An 18,368-nucleotide genomic window follows, 5' to 3' on the forward strand; every position below is an offset into this window, starting at 1 on the left:
GTTCACGGTTCACATATTGCTGAAGCCTGGCTTGGAGAATTTTGAGCATGACTTTACTAGCGTGTGAGATGAGTGCAACTGTGCGGTAGTTTGAGCATTCTTTGGCATTGCCTTTCTTTGGGATTGGAATGAAGACTGACCTTTTCCAGTCCTGTGGCCACTGCTGAGTTTTCCAAATTTGCTGGCATATTGAGTGCAGCACAGTGGACATTAAGAGGTCTTTAATCAGCAAAACACATTTGCTTTTGCTGTCAGTCCTATTTACTCATAGACAAAAATCAATAAAACCAGGAATTAGAACATACCCAACAAAAATGAGAAAGGAACACAACTGAATAGTAAGTAGCATTCTGCAATCCTTGATTAAGAAATTTTGCCGGACAATTCATATCTACTAAGAATATGTTCACATTTTAAAACTAGAATATTCCACTTATGACTATGTAGAAGTATTTTTTTCAAGCATGGTTCAGTTCAGTTCAGTCACTCAGTCGTGTCCGACTCTCCGCGACCCCATGAATCACAGGACGCCAGGCCTCCCTGTCCATCACCAACTCCCGGAGTATGCAAATTCAAATACTCTATACCCTCCCTCCTAAACATTTTGCCATCTTTCCACAGTTTTCCTTTTCACCTCAGCATGAGCCCCATCTTCCAAAAGGTAAGAAATCCATCAACAGCTCCCTCCCTCCAAACTTGAAATGGACTTACTATTGTGGATTGAGAAAGTCAATGTCTTCATCAACGTCACTAATCTTGGACAGCTGTTCTATTATACTTCAGCCACCAACAAATGCAAAAATACATCATTAGAGACTTGCTGCATGGAACAGTGATGTGAAAAATTTACTTGAACAAAAAGAATTCCCTAAATCTAAAGGGTAGTCAACATGACTTAGCTCACTGGAAGACCCAATCTTACAGAAAAAAATGTAGAATTATTGTCTAGAAAATTCTGCATTCCTATGACTACTTCCAAGACTGAATTTTGCAAATCTGTATTTCTCCCTCTGTCACTATAAGTCTGTATAAATCTCTGCCTTTTTCACTTTTTCGATATAGACTGAGAGATCAATACTCTCTAGATAGCACTGACCCAGGTAAATGATCTGAACAGTCTTGGACGGCACTGTCATTGAAAGAGAAGCTATATCAAAGTAGTCAAAGACCTTTGATGTCAATTTATTCAAGTCAATATAGAAGGGTAAAAATGAACCTAGCACCAAATGATTTAACTTTTTTGGCTGAAATTGGATACACTTGCTCTAGAACTTAAAAACTGATTAAGCTCTAATATTTATATGTTATTTGGAAGCTGGGTCCCTGCACCACCGACTTTTCACATATTATGGATGTCTTGCTTTCTCCTGGAATCAGGAGACTGCCCGAGATGGGGACTCTGACTAATCGGATTTCGTGAATTCCAAAGTCCTCCTTCCCCTTTCCCCCATTTGTATCTCACCTTTCATCAATGCTTCTTACGTTACACAAGTCAGAGCTAAAGGATTAAAACGTTCAAAGTAAGACTCCTATGTTTCATAGATTTTTAAATACAACTTAGCTATAATTACTCTGCAATTGATAGTCTAGTTATCTGAAAAACAGCATTTTAATCGGTTATTTAAAACCTGGTATGTAATTTTTCTGTAGAAATGAACATTATATATCAGTAATGAAAAATCCTAGTCATGTGGGAAAACTTAATACATCAAATGTATGTACTTTACTCCTGAACCCAATCCCCAAGTGTAACATCATTTTGTGATGAAATTTGCTTCAAAATTCACCTTCGGTTTGTAGGTGCTCATCTCACTGGTTCTATAATTTTCTGCCATCTCAAGTTCCCACACCGTCCAGTAACCCCTCATGAATCATAGATGTCTTTCCTCCTCTTGAAATACGGTCAAGACAAGGCAGGGGCTCCCTCCAATGTAATGGTGGGTTTGGGTTACCAGCCTCATATAGGGGCAGAGCTCTGGAAGGTGAGTGACATATTCAAGACCTATGAGATACATATTTTTCCTGCTAAGGGCTCCCCTCTGCTCTCTGTCCACCAAGACCTTCTCCTGTCCTCTCCTGACCCACACATGGGCAATCTGATACTTTCCTCAGGGCTGTGGCTGCTCCTAACTAAGGGTAACAAAACAAACTAGCAGTAAGCAGACTCCTTTATGACCTGTTTATTTTCCCCCGAATAGATCCAAAAAAGAAAGTAGCACGTTGAGGCTGGAAAAACAAACAAAAATCTTAGCTAAAGTGTCCTGTTAACTCAGTATTGCCAGTAGCCGCTTCTCAGAATAAATTTCACAAATCTCAATATCGCCCCCTTACTCTTATCTCTATATATCTCACCTTTCATTGAAGGGTTCATCATAAGTTACTTTTTTCACCTTGCTCTGGTCACAGCTAAAGGATCATAAATGCACACAGTAAGACTTTACATGTCTCCCTAGACTTATTTTTTAAATGCAAATTAACTACAGAAAGAATAGTAGACTTAGTCACTCAGTTTTGTCTGACTCTTTGCACCAGTCACAGACTATAGACCACAAGGCTCCTCCATCCATGGCATTCTCCAAATGGGTTGCCATTTCTTTCTCCAGGGGATCTTCCCGACCCAGGGATCTGCAGATTACCTACAATTACTCTACAATTTGGGCTTCCCAGGTGGCCCAGTGGTAAAGAATCCACCTGCCAATGCAGAAGACATGGGTTCAATCCCTGGGTCAGAAAGATCCCCTGGAGAAGGAAACGGCAACCCACTCTAATATTCTTGTCTGGAGAACCCCAGGGACAGGGTAGCCTGACAGGCTACAGTCCATGGGGTTGCAAAGAGTCATACACAACTGAGCACACACACACACACACACATATACTCTACAATTTAAAACCTAGTTGTCCCCAAAATAACATTCTAATCAGTTATTTGAAACCTGTAAACCAGGCTTTATATGATTATAATGAAAATCTTGGTCCTGTGGGGCAGGGAATGGACCAAGTTTATGGACATTTCTTGACACCTGAGCCCCTTCAGGAGCACAACTTTCTCCTTGCTTCAAAATAAGTTTCTCTCCTTTCTTGGCCCACTTTAGTAGAGCTTCACACACAGGCATTTGGATAGCTTCCTAGGGGGTTTGACTGCTCTAAAGAGAGAGAAGGGCTTCCCTGGTGGCTCAGTGGTAAAGAATCCACCCTCCAATGCAGGAGATACGGCTTCAATCTCCAATCCTTGGAGAAGGGAAAGGCTACCCACTCCAGTATTCTTGCCTGGAAAATCCCATGGACAGAGGAGCCTGGCGGGCTACAGTCCAAGGGGTCGCAAAAGAGACACAACTTAGCGACAAAACAACAAGAGAGAAACAGATGATTAAGAAGCATCTCTGTTATGACCTGCTTCTCTTTTATCCAACAAGATTGTAAAAAAAGATAAGAAAGATACTTACACAGGTTACAGCAAAAAGATCTAGGAATAATGTCAAAGACGCTGTTATATCATGAATACTCCTAAAAATGGACCTCTCAAATAGCAACCTCTCCCCCCTTTCCTCTGTTTCTCTCTCCTGGGTGCTCTCTCTCTGCATTTATGCTTTTTTTTTTTTTTAAACACTTTTGTTTAAATCTATCTTTGTTTCTATCTCACATTTCAGTGGTAGGTCCATCAGTGGTAGATTTTCCTGCTGTCAATTCAGTCAAGGTAGTGCTGAAGGATTAAAAAGGCACATAGTCAGATACCAAATAATTTTTCAGATTAAACTTTTTGGTTCAAATTGAATTATGCTTTAACTTATAAACTAGATGACCCTTTAAAAACCAGTGTGTAAATCTATTATTTGAGACCTGGTATGCAATTTTCTCCAGAAATGAGGCTTTACGAAAAGTCATATATATTTAATAGGGCTTCCCTGATGGCTCAGCCATAAAGAATCTGTCTGCAATGAAGAAGACAAGGGTTCAATCCCTGAGTCGGGAAGATCCCTTAGAGAAGGAATTGGCAACCCACTCCAGTATTCTTGCCTGGGAAATTCCATGGACAGAGGAGTCTGGCAGATGAAGTCCATGGGGTTGCAAAAGAGTTGGACTCAGCAACTAACAACAACGAATATCTTAAACCTCTTCAAAAGGTAATGACTCAAGATTTAAGTTCAGTACTTTACTACTAAAGCTGATCCAATGTATAACAGCCTTTGGGGGTGGAATTTATTTCAAATTCATTTTGTAGGTACCCATCTTTCTGGACCAACCTAACTTCCTGACCATGTCTGTGTTCTGTAGGAAATGTGCTGGCTTTTCTTGCCCCAAGATACGGTCAGGTAACAACAGGTCTGAGTCAGAGTCTCCATCCAAAGTGATTATGGGCTTGGATTGCATTATCAGCCTCACATGGTGGCTGAATCTGGAGGCTAAGGGGCAGATCTGGGTCTATTAGCTCCATTCTTATCTGTTGAGGCCACCTCTGCTTCCTGTCCACGCTATTACGCTCTTACTATTTACAATTTACTGTTATTCTCCTTGCTCCAGACAAGTTTTTCTCTTCCCCTGACCCACTCCAGCAGTTTCAGACATGGGCAATCTGATAGTTTCCCAAGATTTTGGCTGCTAGTAACTGAGATGTTAAGACTGGGAGTAAGAAGACTCCCTCTATGTCTTGTGTGTCTTTCTCTACTTCATTTTGAAAGACAAAGAATAGGGCCTTCCCCGGTGGTGCAGTGGATAAAAGTCTGCCTGACAGTGCAGAGGACACGGGTTCTACCCCTGGTCCAGGAAGATCGCACATGTCTTGGAGCAGCTAAGCCCGTGAGTCACAGCTGCTGAGGCTAAGTGCTGCAACTCCTGAAGCCCGCATGCCCTAGAGTCTGTGCTCCGCAACAAAAGAAGCCACTGCAGTGAGAAGCCTGCACGCCACAAGGAGGAGCAGCTCCTGCTGGCAGTGGCTAGAGAAAGCCCGCAAGCAGCAATGAAGACCCAGCAGAGTCAAACAATAATTTTTTTATAAAAGACAAAGAATATTCCACGTAGAATCTCATCATGAGAGCACATTAGAAACAGTATCAAGAGAACTCTGTACCCCCATGGGTGCTTCTAAGGGTGAGCGTCGCAAATTGTAACCTCTCTGTGTTAAGAGAGATATATTATGATTAAGATATATTATGCATGTATGTACATATTATATACGCATTGATCGTATCTCACTTTGTTATTTGGAATCTTGCAGATGCTGCTGCTGTCAGTTCACTCAGGGCAGTGCTAAAGGATGAAAAACAGAGATTGTAAGATATCATATGACTTCCAGACTCTTACTTTCTTAGCTCAAATCTGCCACAGTAATTCTTGAACTTATAAACTGGCCAGCTCATAGGAAATACGCATATAAATCAGTTCTTTGGAATCTGATATCTCATTTTCCCTAGAAATGATTCTATATAGTTGGTAATAAATATTTTTGACCTATCAAAACAGTTAATGACTCAAGAATAAGTGCATTTCTTTACTACTGAATCTAACCCAACGTACAGCAACCTTTTGGGATGGCACTTATTTCAAGTTCATCTTCAATTTGCAAGTATACATCCCTCATCCTCCACATAATTTCCAATTTCTCAAGTCCCTTCATCACCCTCTAACTTCCACCTATCATGGTTGTCTTTCCTGGCCCTCAGACACTGTAGATTAACTGCAGGCCTAAATCAGGAGCCCCTTCCATGTGATGTGGGTTTGGCTTCGGGGTACCAGTTTCACATGGTGAAAAGCTCTGGAGGGTCATGGACAATCTGGGTTCTATTGGCTCAATTCTTTTGCTGGAGATTTCTCTGCTCCCTGTCCACAACTAATTCCTCCTTACTTGAAAGAGTTTCTCTCCTCCCTCACCCAGTGTCATAGAGTGTCACTCATGGTAATCAAAGGTGACAAACATTAGAATTAAAAAGACCTCCTCTGGGACTTGCCTGGTGGACCAGTGGTTAAGAATACGCCTGCCAATGCAGGGGACACAGGTTCAGTCCCTGATCTGGGACAACCCCACACACTGCTGGGCAACTAAACCCATGCACCACCACTACTGAACCCATGCACGCGAGAGCCGTGCTCCACACCAGAAGCCACCACAGTGAGAAGCCTGTGCTCTTCAATGAGGAGTAGCCCCTGCTCACCACAACTAGAGAGAAACCTTTGCCCAGCACCAAAGACCCAGTGCAGCCAAAAATAAACATAAAAAAAAAATTTAAAGACCCCCTTTATGGCCTGTCCATCTTTTTTCTACTTCAATTCAAAAGACAGGTAGGAGGGAGGTTTAAGAGTGAGGGACATGTGTATACATAAGGCTGATTCATGTTGATGTATGGCAGAAACCAACACAATATTGTAAAGTAATTATTCTCCAATTAAAATGTAAAAAAAAATTTTTTAAGACAAAGAATCTTAGATATAGAATCTTACCATGAGAGAACTTCAGAAACAGTATCAAGGGAACTCTGTATTCCCGTGGATGTTCCTAAAGGTGAACATCCAAATCTCCACCACTCTGTATATGTGTATTATGAATGTATGTGTGTGTGCATATTACATACATATTCATTCATCATGGCTCACTTTGCATTGGAGAGTACTTCAGAGGATGCTGTTGTCCATTTACTCGGGGAAATGCTAAAGGATTAAAAACAGACAGAATAAGATGCCACAAGACTTCTAGACTGCAACTTCTTTAGTTCACGTTGGCTATAATTGCCCTTGAACTTAAAACTGGATAACTCTTAGAAATTTAGAAAATTCACATGTAAATCAGTTATTTGGAATCTGATATCTCATTTTTCCTAGACATGATTCTATATACATTTGTAACAAATATATTTGACCTGTCAAAAAAGTTAATGACTCAAGAATTGGCTGGTAGTTACTAGGAGGAAGGATTCCTATTATGACCTGCTCCTCTTTTATTCAACTAGATTCAAGAAAGATAGAAAGTTACCAATAGGTGTTACAGTGAGAAGATTTAATAACAATGTCAAAAACACCTTGTCATAGATACTCCTAAGAATGAATTTGAAAAGTTCACCTCTTTTTCTTTCATATTTGTGTTTGTATATGTATTTGTGTTTGTATTGGTATGAGTATATAAATATGTGTATACATGTACATACAAATGTTCAGTTCAGTTCAGTCGCTCAGTCGTGTCCGACTTTCCGTGACCCCATGAATCACAGCACACCAGGCCTCCCTGTCCATCACCAACTCCCGGAGTTCACTCAAACTCATGTCCACAGAGTCGGTGATGCCATCCAGCCATCTCATTCTCTGTCGTCCCCGTCTCCTCCCGCCCCCAACCTTTCCCAGCATCAGTCTTTTCCAGTGAGTCAACTCTTTGCATGAGGTGGCCAAAGTATTGCAGTTTCAGCTTTAGCATCAGTCCTTCCAATGAACACCCAGGATGCATTTATCTTTAAAATTCATTTATATTTCATGCTACATTGGTGGCATCCTCCTAGGTTTCTGATGTCCATTCATTCAGGGCAGTGCTAAAGGATTGAAAAGATACATGGTTCATAGTATTTGCAGGGCAGCAATGGAGGTGCAGACATAGAGAACAGACTTATGGACACAAGGTGGATGGAGAGTGTGGAACGAATGGAAAGAATGGCATGGAAACACACGCACGACCATACGTAAAATAGCCAGTGGGAACTTGCTGTATGACTCAGGGAGCTCAAACCTGGTGCTCTGTGACAGCGTAGAGGGTTGGAAGGGGGTGGTTCAAGAGGGAGGGGAAATATATATACGTATGACTGATTCATGTTGATGTATGACAGAAACCAACACAATATTGTAAAGCAATTGTCCTTCAGTTAAAAAATAAATTTAAAAAAAACTAAAAAAAAAAAAGATACATAGTTCACACACCACATGTAATTCTAGACTTCCTTTAACCATCATCATACTGTCTTGATTATCATAGTTTAATACTAAGACTTAAGTTGGTATTGTCAGTCCTCTGACTTTACTCTTCAATGTGTGGGGGCTATTCTGGGTCTTTTGCCTTCCTGTATAAACTTTAGAATCAGTTTGTCAATACCACAAAAATAACTTTCTGGGATTTTGATTCAGATTGCATTGAATCTACAATTTGGAAGAATCAACATCTTTACAATATTGAGACTTCCTTTATTGAAGATGAAGTCTCTGCCATTTATTTAGTTCTTTAATTTCATTCATAAGAACTTAATTCTCCTCATATACATCTTGTACATTTTACTGGGTAAATATATATTTAGGTATAAATCTATTTGGGGGATCCTAATTTAAATGGTTCTCTGCTTTTAATTTCAAATTCCACTTGTTTGTTACTGGTATATGGGAAAGTAATCAGTTTTTGTATCAATATATTAAAGCAATTAGACAAGATTACAGGACACAAGCTTATTAGGCCCAGAAGTTGTTTTTTTTTTAATCGATTCCTTTGGATTTTTCTTCATAGACAATTGTGTCATCTGTGAACAAAGAGATTTGTTTCCATTCCATCATGCATCCTTTGATTTTCTTCTCATCGCTCATTACTATAATCCTCCTTGGAATTTTGAGTATGATGTTGAAAAGGAGTGATGGGGCAGGGAGCATCCTTGCCTTGTACCTGTCTCTGCAGAAAAGTTTCAAGTTTCTCACCATCACATATGATGCTACCTGTAGAGGTTTTATGGTTGTTTTGTTTTGTTTTTTATCAAGTTGAGAACATTCCTCTCTATTCCTAGTTTGCTGAGAGGTTTTGTTTTTTTTAATCATGAGTGTTAGATTTTGTCAAATGCTTTTTCTGCATTAATCATTTTTTCTTTTTAGCCTGTTGATGTGATGGATTACATTGACTGACTTTCAAATGTTGAACCAGCCTTGTCCATCCAAGTCCCACTTGGTCTGGGTATAAAATTTTTTATTTACATTGTAGGATTCAACTTGGTAACATTTCATTTACGATTTTTGCCTCTTATGTCCTATACTTTTATTTTTTTTGTAATGTCCTTATCTGGTTTTGGTAATGCTGACTTTAGACAATGAGTTAAATTTTCTCTCTGTGCTTCTACTTTCTGGAACAGTTTAGAAAACTGACATCATTTCTGCCTTGAATGTTTGGTGGAATTAACCAGTGAAGCCATCTAGGCCTAGGGTCTGTTATGGAAGTTTTAGTCACTGATTCAGTTTCTTTAACAAATTCAGGCCTATTCAGATGATCTTTGTATAAGCTTTGGTAGTATCTTTTATAGCTTTACTCCATTTCATGTAAGTTATCAACTTCTTGGGCTTGGAGTTGTTCATAATATTCCTTTTTTATCCTTTCAATGTCCTGTGATCAGTCATGCTGATCTTCATTTCATTTCCAACAACAGCAATTTGTGTCTTCTGCCTCCTGTTTCTATTAGTCTGGCCAAAGAGATACAAACTTTATTGCTTTTCAAAGAACCGGCTTTTGGCTTTGTTGATATTCTCTGTTGCTTTTTTGATTCCAGTTTCATTGATTTCTGCTCTTTTATTATCTCATTCTGCTTTTTTTAGGTTTATACTGGTCTTGTTCCCTATGCTGGAAGCTTACTGATTTTAGATCGTTCTTATTTTTTAATATATGAATTCAGGCTATAAAGTTTCCCCTAATTACTGGTTTTGCTGCATTTCACAAATTTTGATAGCTCATATTTTCATTTAGTTCAAAATATTTTAAAATTTCTCATGAGACTTCTGCTCTGACCCATTGAGAAGTATGCTGTTTAACCTCCAAGAATTTGGGGACTTCAAAGCTATCTTTCTGTTACGGACTTCTAACTTCACTGAGTTCTGACAGCAAATTTTGTGTGATTCCTCTTCTTTTAAATTTGCTAAGGTGGGTTTCATGTCCCAGAATGTGATCTATATTGGTGGACGTTTTCATGTGAGCTTAAGAAGAATATATTGAGTTGGCAAAAAAATTTGTTCAGGCTTTTCCATAGGCTGTTATGGAAAAATCTGAATGAACTTCTGGGCCAACCAAACATTCTCTGCTCTTGTTAAATGAGCTATTCTACAAATGTCAATTAGATGCAGTTGACTGAAGGTGCTGTTCAGTGCCACTATCTTTATTCTCCATAGTTATCCCTTTTCATCTTGCCTCAGCATAAATCCTATCTCCCCAGTGATAATATCCATCAACAGTTTCCTCCCTTTAAAACTTCACACTGACTTATTCCTATTAATTACCAAAGTTAGGGGCTTCCCTGGTGGCTCAGATGGTAAAGATTCTGCCCACAATGTGGGAGACCAAGGTTTGATTGTTGAGTTGAGAAGATCCCCTGGTGAAAGGAATGGCAACCCACACCAGTACTCTTGCCCAGAGAATTCCATGGACAGAGGAGACTGTCAAGTCCACAGGGTCACAAAGGGTTGGACACAAGTGACTAACACTTTCATGGAAGTGAACATCTTCATTACCACCATCAAGAAGAATTGTTCTATTTTACTTTGAATACCAATAGATAGAGAAACATCTCATTAATGATAGTCTATATGGAATAGTGATATAGTGAATTTATGTGAATAAAGATTTCTCGAATCTAAAATACATAGTAAACATAATTTACTGAAATTCCTATCTTTATAGAAAGAATTCTAGATCATTGTCCAGAAAATTCTTCATTGCCATAGATAATCCCAAGACTAAATGTCTCCACCCCATCCTCCTGGGCCCCTCACCCCTCAAAATACCTCACCTTTCATAGATGGCATCATCATAGGTTCCTGATGTCAGTTCAACTGAGTTATCTCTAAGGAATTAAAAGCATACCATCAAACTCGAAATGACTTCATAGAGTTAACTAGTAACAAATAGTCTTCAATTTGTAAACTGGTTTTTAACTCTAAAGATCTGTTTGAAAGTTGGTTATTTGGTAACCAGTATTTCAATTTTCACTACAAACATGGCTTTATTATAGTTATAATGAGACCTTAGGGCTATCTAAGCAGCCTGGCAAAGTACAATTCTTTACCTCTAAACTTAACTCTATGTCTAACTGCATCAAGGTTGCGTTTACTTAAAATTCAACTTCAGTGTGCAGGTCTACTATCTTCCAGCCCCTTCTAAGTTCCTGATTATCAAGTCCCTCCCCTGTATCTTACTTTTCTTCTATCCTGTAGTCCTTTCCTCAGTTTGGTTTAAAGAGCTACAAGCCTGGGGCAGGGACTCTCCAACATGACAGTGGGTGTACAGTTGGGACACCAGCTTTAGATGGGAGCAGAGCCCTGGAGGGTGAGGGCTAGAGCCGAGATCTAGTAGGTTTTGCTCCTTTCTGCCTCCTTCTTCCTCCTCTCCTGGTCCTCTCTAGCAGAATCCCTCACACACATTCTTATAGTTTCCCAAGAGTTCTGGCTACTAGTGAATCAGGGTCACAAACAGACTATGAGTAAGGATTCTCCCACTAATGATCTCTTTTTTCCCATATAGACCCCTAAATAAAGTTACTTATAAGAACGTCTAGTCTTTTATGAAAAGAAACCTTCCTTGGCCATCAACATTTCCAATACCTTTTCACCACCCACATGACGCACCTCTTGTCAGCGTTGTCAGAGGAGCCTAAAGAGGCATCCATAACTCTGCCAAAGAGTGAGAAAAACATACAAAAAAATAAAGTCAACAGTATGGAAGGCAATTAGTTTCTTCTTTCCAATAGAATTTCAGGAAATGAAATGTAAAATCATGAATATGGAAAAAATTGAAGAAACCATTTCAGGGTACAGCACTGGACTTCTTGAGACCACATCTGGGCTATGTGTGTTTGTGAATATACTGGAAAGAGAAGAAGGGAGATGTAGCATTAATTATTAAACCTCCTTTCTTTCCCATTTGGCAAACCACTCACACAGTTGGGAATCAATCTGGGAAACCAGAAAGAGCTGAGAGTGTAGGAATGGGGAGATGGATCCAGTTGATAACTAATAAAGGGATACAGGAAAAAAGAGAAGAAAATGTCAGAATGACAAATATTCCAATGCCAAGGACTTGTCCCTGGTCACCATTTGGTAGAAAAGAAACAGGTAAGTAGGTCATGGATGGCCTATATAAAACTTTAATTTTTTTTCTGAACTGGAAGTAGAGCATATTTATGATGATTCCTTTTTATTCTTCTCTGAATTATTACCAAAAGATACCTGGTTATATTGTCCAAAATCAAGACTTCCCACCACAAAATCATTGGCTTTATTAATTTAATCTCTCTACAACTCAATTTCCTCATGTGTAAAATAAGACACATGAAAATGCACTTCGCATCCAAAACCTTCAGAAAATCATACTGAATAGTCACCATTTCACAAATATTGGTTTTTAGGCAGCCTACCTACCTTCTTCAAATGTCGTATACCAAAAACTCAGTATATATTTTAAATTTCAAAAACATCTCAAGATTCTAAAGTAATAACACTTCCATAAATCCCTGGGAAATGGTGGGTTTCTATCCAAGGTGAGAAATAGCCCAAAATTACTGATACCAAAGTCAAATGAAAGTATGGATTACAAGAAATAGCACAAACCCTGGAAGGCTAAGGAGTACCTTAGCTGGTGGACAGACAGGAGCAGTCTGGAGTAGCCCAATGGGAAGGGAAATTTTAAGTTCAGTTCATGCCTTTCCCTTGAGTTGCTTGGAGACAGTAAATGCCTTCTCAGAAACCAGTAGCAATTACCCAGATGTTGTTAATATCAAACAAGGGTAGCAGGGCTTTCCTGGTGGTCCAGTGGTTAAGAATCCACCTGCCAATGCAGGGGACACAGGTTTGATCCCTGGTCTGGGAAGATCCTACATGCCTCAGGGCAACTAAGCCTTTGCACCACAACTACTGATCCTGCACTCTGCAGCGTAAGAAGCCACTGCAGTGAGAAACCTACACAAAACTAGGGAAAAACGCTGCCCCCTCCCACGCCCCGCTCACTTCAACTAGAGAAGGACAGAGCGCAGCAACAAGACCCAGGGCAGCCATAAATAAATAGGCAAACATGTTAAAAGAAAAATCAAAAGAGGGTAACATTAGGTTAGCTGATGAAAACATGGAGGGGGCCGAAGAGCAATACTTCATCCTCCCCTCCACCTCCCTCCCATCTCCAAAGCTCCAAATGACAACCTAGGGTGACTGCCTTCTCCAAAGTTTCCTTGCCCACAGCTTAAAGGTGACAGTATGAATTGATGCTTTCGAATTGTGGTGCTGGAGAAGACTCTTGAGAATTCCTTGGACAGCAAGGAGATCCAACCAGTCAATCCTAAAGGAAATCAACCCTGAATATTCGTTGGAAGGACTGAGGCTGAAGCTGAAGCTCCAATACTTGGGCCACATGGTTCAAAGAGCTGACTCATTGGAAAAGACCCTGATGCTGGGAAAGATTGAAGGCAGCAGGAGAAGGGGACAGCAGAGGACGAGATGGTTAGATAGCATCACTGACTCAATGGACATGAATCTGAGCAAACTTCAGGAAGATTCTACATGCCATGGAGCAACTAAGCCCGTGTACCGCAACTATTGAGCCTGTGCCTTACAGCCTGTGCTCTGCAACACAGAAGCCACTGCAATGAGAAGCCCATGCACTGCAACTAGAGAGTAGCCCCTGCTCACTGCAACTAGAGAGTAGCCCGAGTATCAACAAAGACCCAGCACAGTCAAAAATAAGTAAAATTATTAAATAAAAGAAAGAAAAAACCCAAGAGGAAATGTTAAATGTAAAAGTAGAATTGCTGGATGTAAAGAATCCACTCACGGGATATAAAGTAGTTTGGGTACGTGTGAAAAGCAAAATAGAGGTGGAAAGTGAGATTGAGAAACTCCCAGAAAATAGTAGAAAAGAATAAACAGAATGTCAATGGATATGTTCTTATCCTCCATATCTAACATCTGGAATACAGACATCTGAGAATGAGAAAACATGGAAGAGAGAAGGCTGAGAAAAAATAAATTTCCCCAAATTATGCCAAGAAATTGTCTTTCACCTTACTTTTTTTTTCAAATGTACAATCCAGGGGTTTAATCAATTATAGAACATTTTTCATCCCTACAATGAGATCCCTTATGTTCATTTATAATTAATCCTGTTCCCACCCCTAGCTAACTGTGAATCTACTTTGTCTCCATAGATTTGTCTTTCCTAGACATTTCATATAAGTGGAATCACACAATATAGGTCTCTTGTATCTGACTTCATTTCACTTCGAGGCTCACCCATGACATAACATGGACGCAGTCTACTTGTAATTGCTGAACTGTAATCCCAATGTTCACTTTACAAATATTTAAATGGTATTTACCAAAAAGTGCCAGGCATTATGCTGATACTACTGCAATACTACTGCAATTGGTCCTCAATACATCTCTTTAGATAGTTACTACTTTTCACGGATAGTTACAATTCATGGATCTCAAAAATTTGTGTATTTCCAACATCCATTAAAGTGATTTGAAAATCTCACTAATAAAAATGCATTCGCAGGAATTAGCAATGTTTCAGGTTTTAATGGAGATGGAACAACTGAAGCCCCTGTTGTGGCTGTCCCGGGAAATGTTCACCACCCTAGACAGAACTTCCTCCAGCCAGGCAACCAGTCACCCCAGAGGAGAAGTTTAAGGGACAATGACTGTCACGTGTATATTATTACTGGTACACTGCTTAAGCTGTGGTATTTTTAAGGAAATTACAGGCATACAACAAGGTCTTTAAATTTTGAATTTGCCAATTCATTTGCATACAGTTTACATTTATTATAAAAGAAGGTACAGGTATATTCCCTATTCTATTAAGGACTGAGAATTATGCTTAAAATTCAGCAAATTTGAATCTTATCACTTACTTATTTTTTGGATGCATGAGCCAGGCATTTAAAGAATTCTTCTTTAATCCCTGCATGGTTTGTTCGTGGTTGAATTTAATCTACAGTTAATCTAAGAAAAGCAAAAGCACACATGCATTATGTATTTGATACGTTTAAAACACATATGATGTCCCCCCACTTGGGAAGAAAGTCATACATAGGCCTTACTAGGTTCAGTTCAGTTCAGTTGCTCAGTCGTGTCCGACTCTCCGCGACCGCATGAATCATAGCACGCCAGGCCTCCCTGTCCATCACCAACTCCCGGAGTACACTCAAACTCATGTCCATCGAGTCGGTGATGCCATCCAGCCATCTCATTCTCTGTCATCCCCTTCTCCTCCCGCCCCCAACCTTTCCCAGCATCAGTCTTTTCCAGTGAGTCAACTCGTCGCATGAGGTGGCCAAAGTATTGCAGTTTCAGCTTTAGCATCAGTCCTTCCAATGAACACCCAGGATTGATCTCCTTTAGAATGGACTGGTTGGATCTCCTTGCAGTATAAGGGACTCTCAAGAGTCTTCTCCAACACCACAGTTCAAAAGCATCAATTCTTCGGCGATCAGCTTTCTTCACAGTCCAACTCTCACATCCATACATGACCACGGGAAAAACCATTGCCTTGACTAGACGGACCTTGGTTGGCAAAGTAATGTCTCTGCTTTTTAATATACTATCAAGGTTGGTCATAACTTTCCTTCCAAGGAGCAAGCGTCTTTTAATTTCATGGCTGCAATCAGCATCTGCAGTGATTTTGGAGCCCCCCAAAATAAAGTCTGACACTGTTTCCACTGTTTTTCCATCTATTTCCCATGAAGTGATGGGACCAGATGCCATGATCTTCGTTTTCTGAATGTTGAGCTTCAAGCCAACCTTTTCACTCTCCTCTTTCACTTTCATCAAGAGGCTTTTGAGTTCCTCTTCACTTTCTGCCATAAGGGTGGTGTAATCTGCATATCTGAGGTTATTGATATTTCTCCCGGCAATCTTGATTCCAGCTTGTGCTTCTTCCAGCCCAGCGTTCCTCATGATGTACTCTGTATATAAGTTAAATAAGCAAGGTGACAATATACAACCTTGACGTACACCTTTTCCTATTTGGAACCAGTCTGTTGTTCCATGTACAGTTCTGACTGTTGCTTTCTGACCTGCATACAGGTTTCTCAAGAGGCAGGTCAGGTGGTCTGAGATTCCCTTCTCTTTCAGAATGTTCCACAGTTTATTGTGATCAACACAGTCAAAGGCTTTGGCATAGTCAATGAAACAGAAATAGATGTTTTTCTGGAACTCTCTTGCTTTCTCCATGATCCAGCGGAAGTCTTGAATTCACCTATACAAAATCTGCAATACTGTGCAATTTTATATATCCTGTGAAACACGCATTGCGCATTTGCCCTTAGAATTTTAGCTCAAAAAATAGAGGAAAACATTTTGTGTGTGTGTTCAATAAAATTTAAGTTTAGCTCAAGCACAGTTCAGTTCAGTTGCTCAGTCGTGTTCGACTCTTTGCGACACCATGGACTGCAGCATGTCAGGCTTCCCTGTCTATCACAAACTCCCAGAGCTTTCTCAAACTCATGTCCTTCCAGTCAGTAATGCCATCCAACCATATCATCCTCTGTCGTCCCCTTCTCCTCCTGCCTTCAGTCTTTCCCAGCATCAGGGTCTTTTCCAGTGAGTCAGTTCTTTGCATCAGGTGGCCAAAATATTGGAGCTCAAGCACAGGACTCTTTAAAAAAAATTACCCACTTGCTACCCAGGACCCAGAAAGGGAAACAAAACCACTTCAAACCAATTTTACATCAGAGTGACTTATATTTCCATCCTAGAATATTCTCTGCAGAATAAATCACAGGAATGAGAAAGCAAAGAAATGTGAACCTCAGCATTTCAAATGGCAGATTTCATGCACAAAAACTGTAAGTCACAGAATAAAAGACACTGCCAAGTATTAATACATTGCCAAGTTAACAAGTAGTAATATTATGTCCACCTGAGGCAAGCAGAAATGTGCCACAAGCCCCTCAATTCTGGACAAGGAGAGAAAAATAAACAAATAGAACAAAATTTTTTCCCCCGCAACAGACCAATTTATGCATCAATGTTGATATTGAGGCTTGGGATCCAGCCATCTGTGAATTCCAAACCTTTGAGGGACACTGGAGAAGGAAATGGCAACCTACTCCAGTGTTCTTGCCTGTTCTTGCCTGGTGGGCTGCCGTCTATGGGGTCGCACAGAGTCGGACACGACTGAAGCGACTTAGCAGCAGCAGCAGCTCACGCGCAGTGGGAGTATGAAGCCCAAAGTTTGGACACTGTGGCCGGATGGCCATGGGAGAGCCAGCCTGGTTCTGGGGGGCTAGCCCCGTCCCTGCTGGCGCGGCATCCGCTTACCTGCAGCGGAGGCTGCTTTAGCGGAGGCGCTGTGTCTTGGATGGAGCTGGGGCTGCAGGACGGTGGGGCGCATTTTGGTGACTTGGGTACTTTTCCTAAGCAGGAGTGAACTTTACTCAAGATCCTGGTAACAATTTTCTCTCCTGCTGGCTTTCAGGATAATGCTTCCCCCCTCCCCCATCCTTTTTTCCATTCTTCCCTGTTTTTTAATGTCTCCAGATCAAGTGCAGTAAGTCCAGTATGAGCCCAATTCCTGGCCAGCCACAAAGTTACTGTTAGTTGCTCCTACAGAAGCCTAGTGCCCCCACTCCCTCCACGCCCATGACCCCTGAGGGAGAGATGCCCTCCGCAAATGCCCTGGGAGGGGAGAGAAATGTTAATTAGTGTTCCCCACAGTTAAGCACAAGGCAAGCCTTCCTGTCAGTGGGCCCAAAGACCCCCATCCTGACCCTTCTCCAGATCCTTCCTCCTCCCCCCACCCTCCATCTGTCCCTGTAAAATGTTCTACTCCTCTTACTCTGTGAGGGTGAAAGGGCAACGTTAGCTACATAAAGGGCAGAGGCTGTGATGGGACGTCCTGAGCCAAAGGCCCCCACCCTAGTCTTTACCTGCCGCTGCTAACAAGGCAGTACTAGAATAAGAACCCTGTGTCCATGGCAACCCTTGACAACAGATTCCAGGTGGTCCTGAGATGTCGTAGAGTGAGGAATACAAGGAACTTGGTTCCAGGCGGCAGGGACTTAAGAGACTTTTCCTTGAAGACGGGGGTAGGGGTACCAAGATCCCAGATCCCAGGATAATCATCTCAGCACACCTTCTCTCCTGTTACTTTTCCTTTTGCATCTGTGAAGGGGCTCCTTCTTCCACATTCTGATTCTGAAGATTATATTGAGGTTTTGGCTTCCCCATAGGTTGGAGAGAATAACCAGCGAGTTGAATATTTTCTGGCTAGTATTAGTAAAATAGATTGATATAGGAATAGGCTGATATAGGAATGAGGAGCACAAAATTTCTTTTTACTCAAGCTATCAATTCATAAGATTGAAAAGAAGCAGTCAAATATTAGTTGTAAATTAAGACTATACCCATTTTCCTGGTAGAGTAAATCTGAAAGGTGAAAACAAATATGG

General features: G+C 40.7%; 1 protein-coding gene across 1 annotated transcript in view; it reads right to left on the reverse strand.

Moving 5' to 3' along the window:
- LOC129556546 (phosphatidylinositol 3,4,5-trisphosphate 3-phosphatase TPTE2-like) overlaps positions 1-14,887 on the reverse strand; it is a 66,912-nt gene extending 52,025 nt beyond the window's left edge. Inside the window, exons 1-9 of the mRNA XM_088842729.1 lie at positions 14,829-14,887; positions 11,551-11,595; positions 10,716-10,769; positions 6,586-6,639; positions 5,191-5,244; positions 3,641-3,700; positions 2,353-2,406; positions 1,463-1,498; positions 712-777 (exon numbers count right to left, since the gene is read on the reverse strand). Coding sequence (XP_088698855.1) covers positions 712-777; positions 1,463-1,498; positions 2,353-2,406; positions 3,641-3,700; positions 5,191-5,244; positions 6,586-6,639; positions 10,716-10,769; positions 11,551-11,595; positions 14,829-14,884 — 479 coding nt within the window. The 5' untranslated portion in view covers positions 14,885-14,887. The remainder of the gene's footprint in view (positions 1-711; positions 778-1,462; positions 1,499-2,352; positions 2,407-3,640; positions 3,701-5,190; positions 5,245-6,585; positions 6,640-10,715; positions 10,770-11,550; positions 11,596-14,828) is intronic.
- Between the last annotated feature and the right edge of the window lie 3,481 nt (positions 14,888-18,368).

This window comes from Moschus berezovskii, chromosome 13, assembly GCF_049115385.1.
Source record: "Moschus berezovskii isolate FMDL1 chromosome 13, NW_MosBer_1.0, whole genome shotgun sequence".
NCBI lineage: Eukaryota > Metazoa > Chordata > Mammalia > Artiodactyla > Moschidae > Moschus > Moschus berezovskii.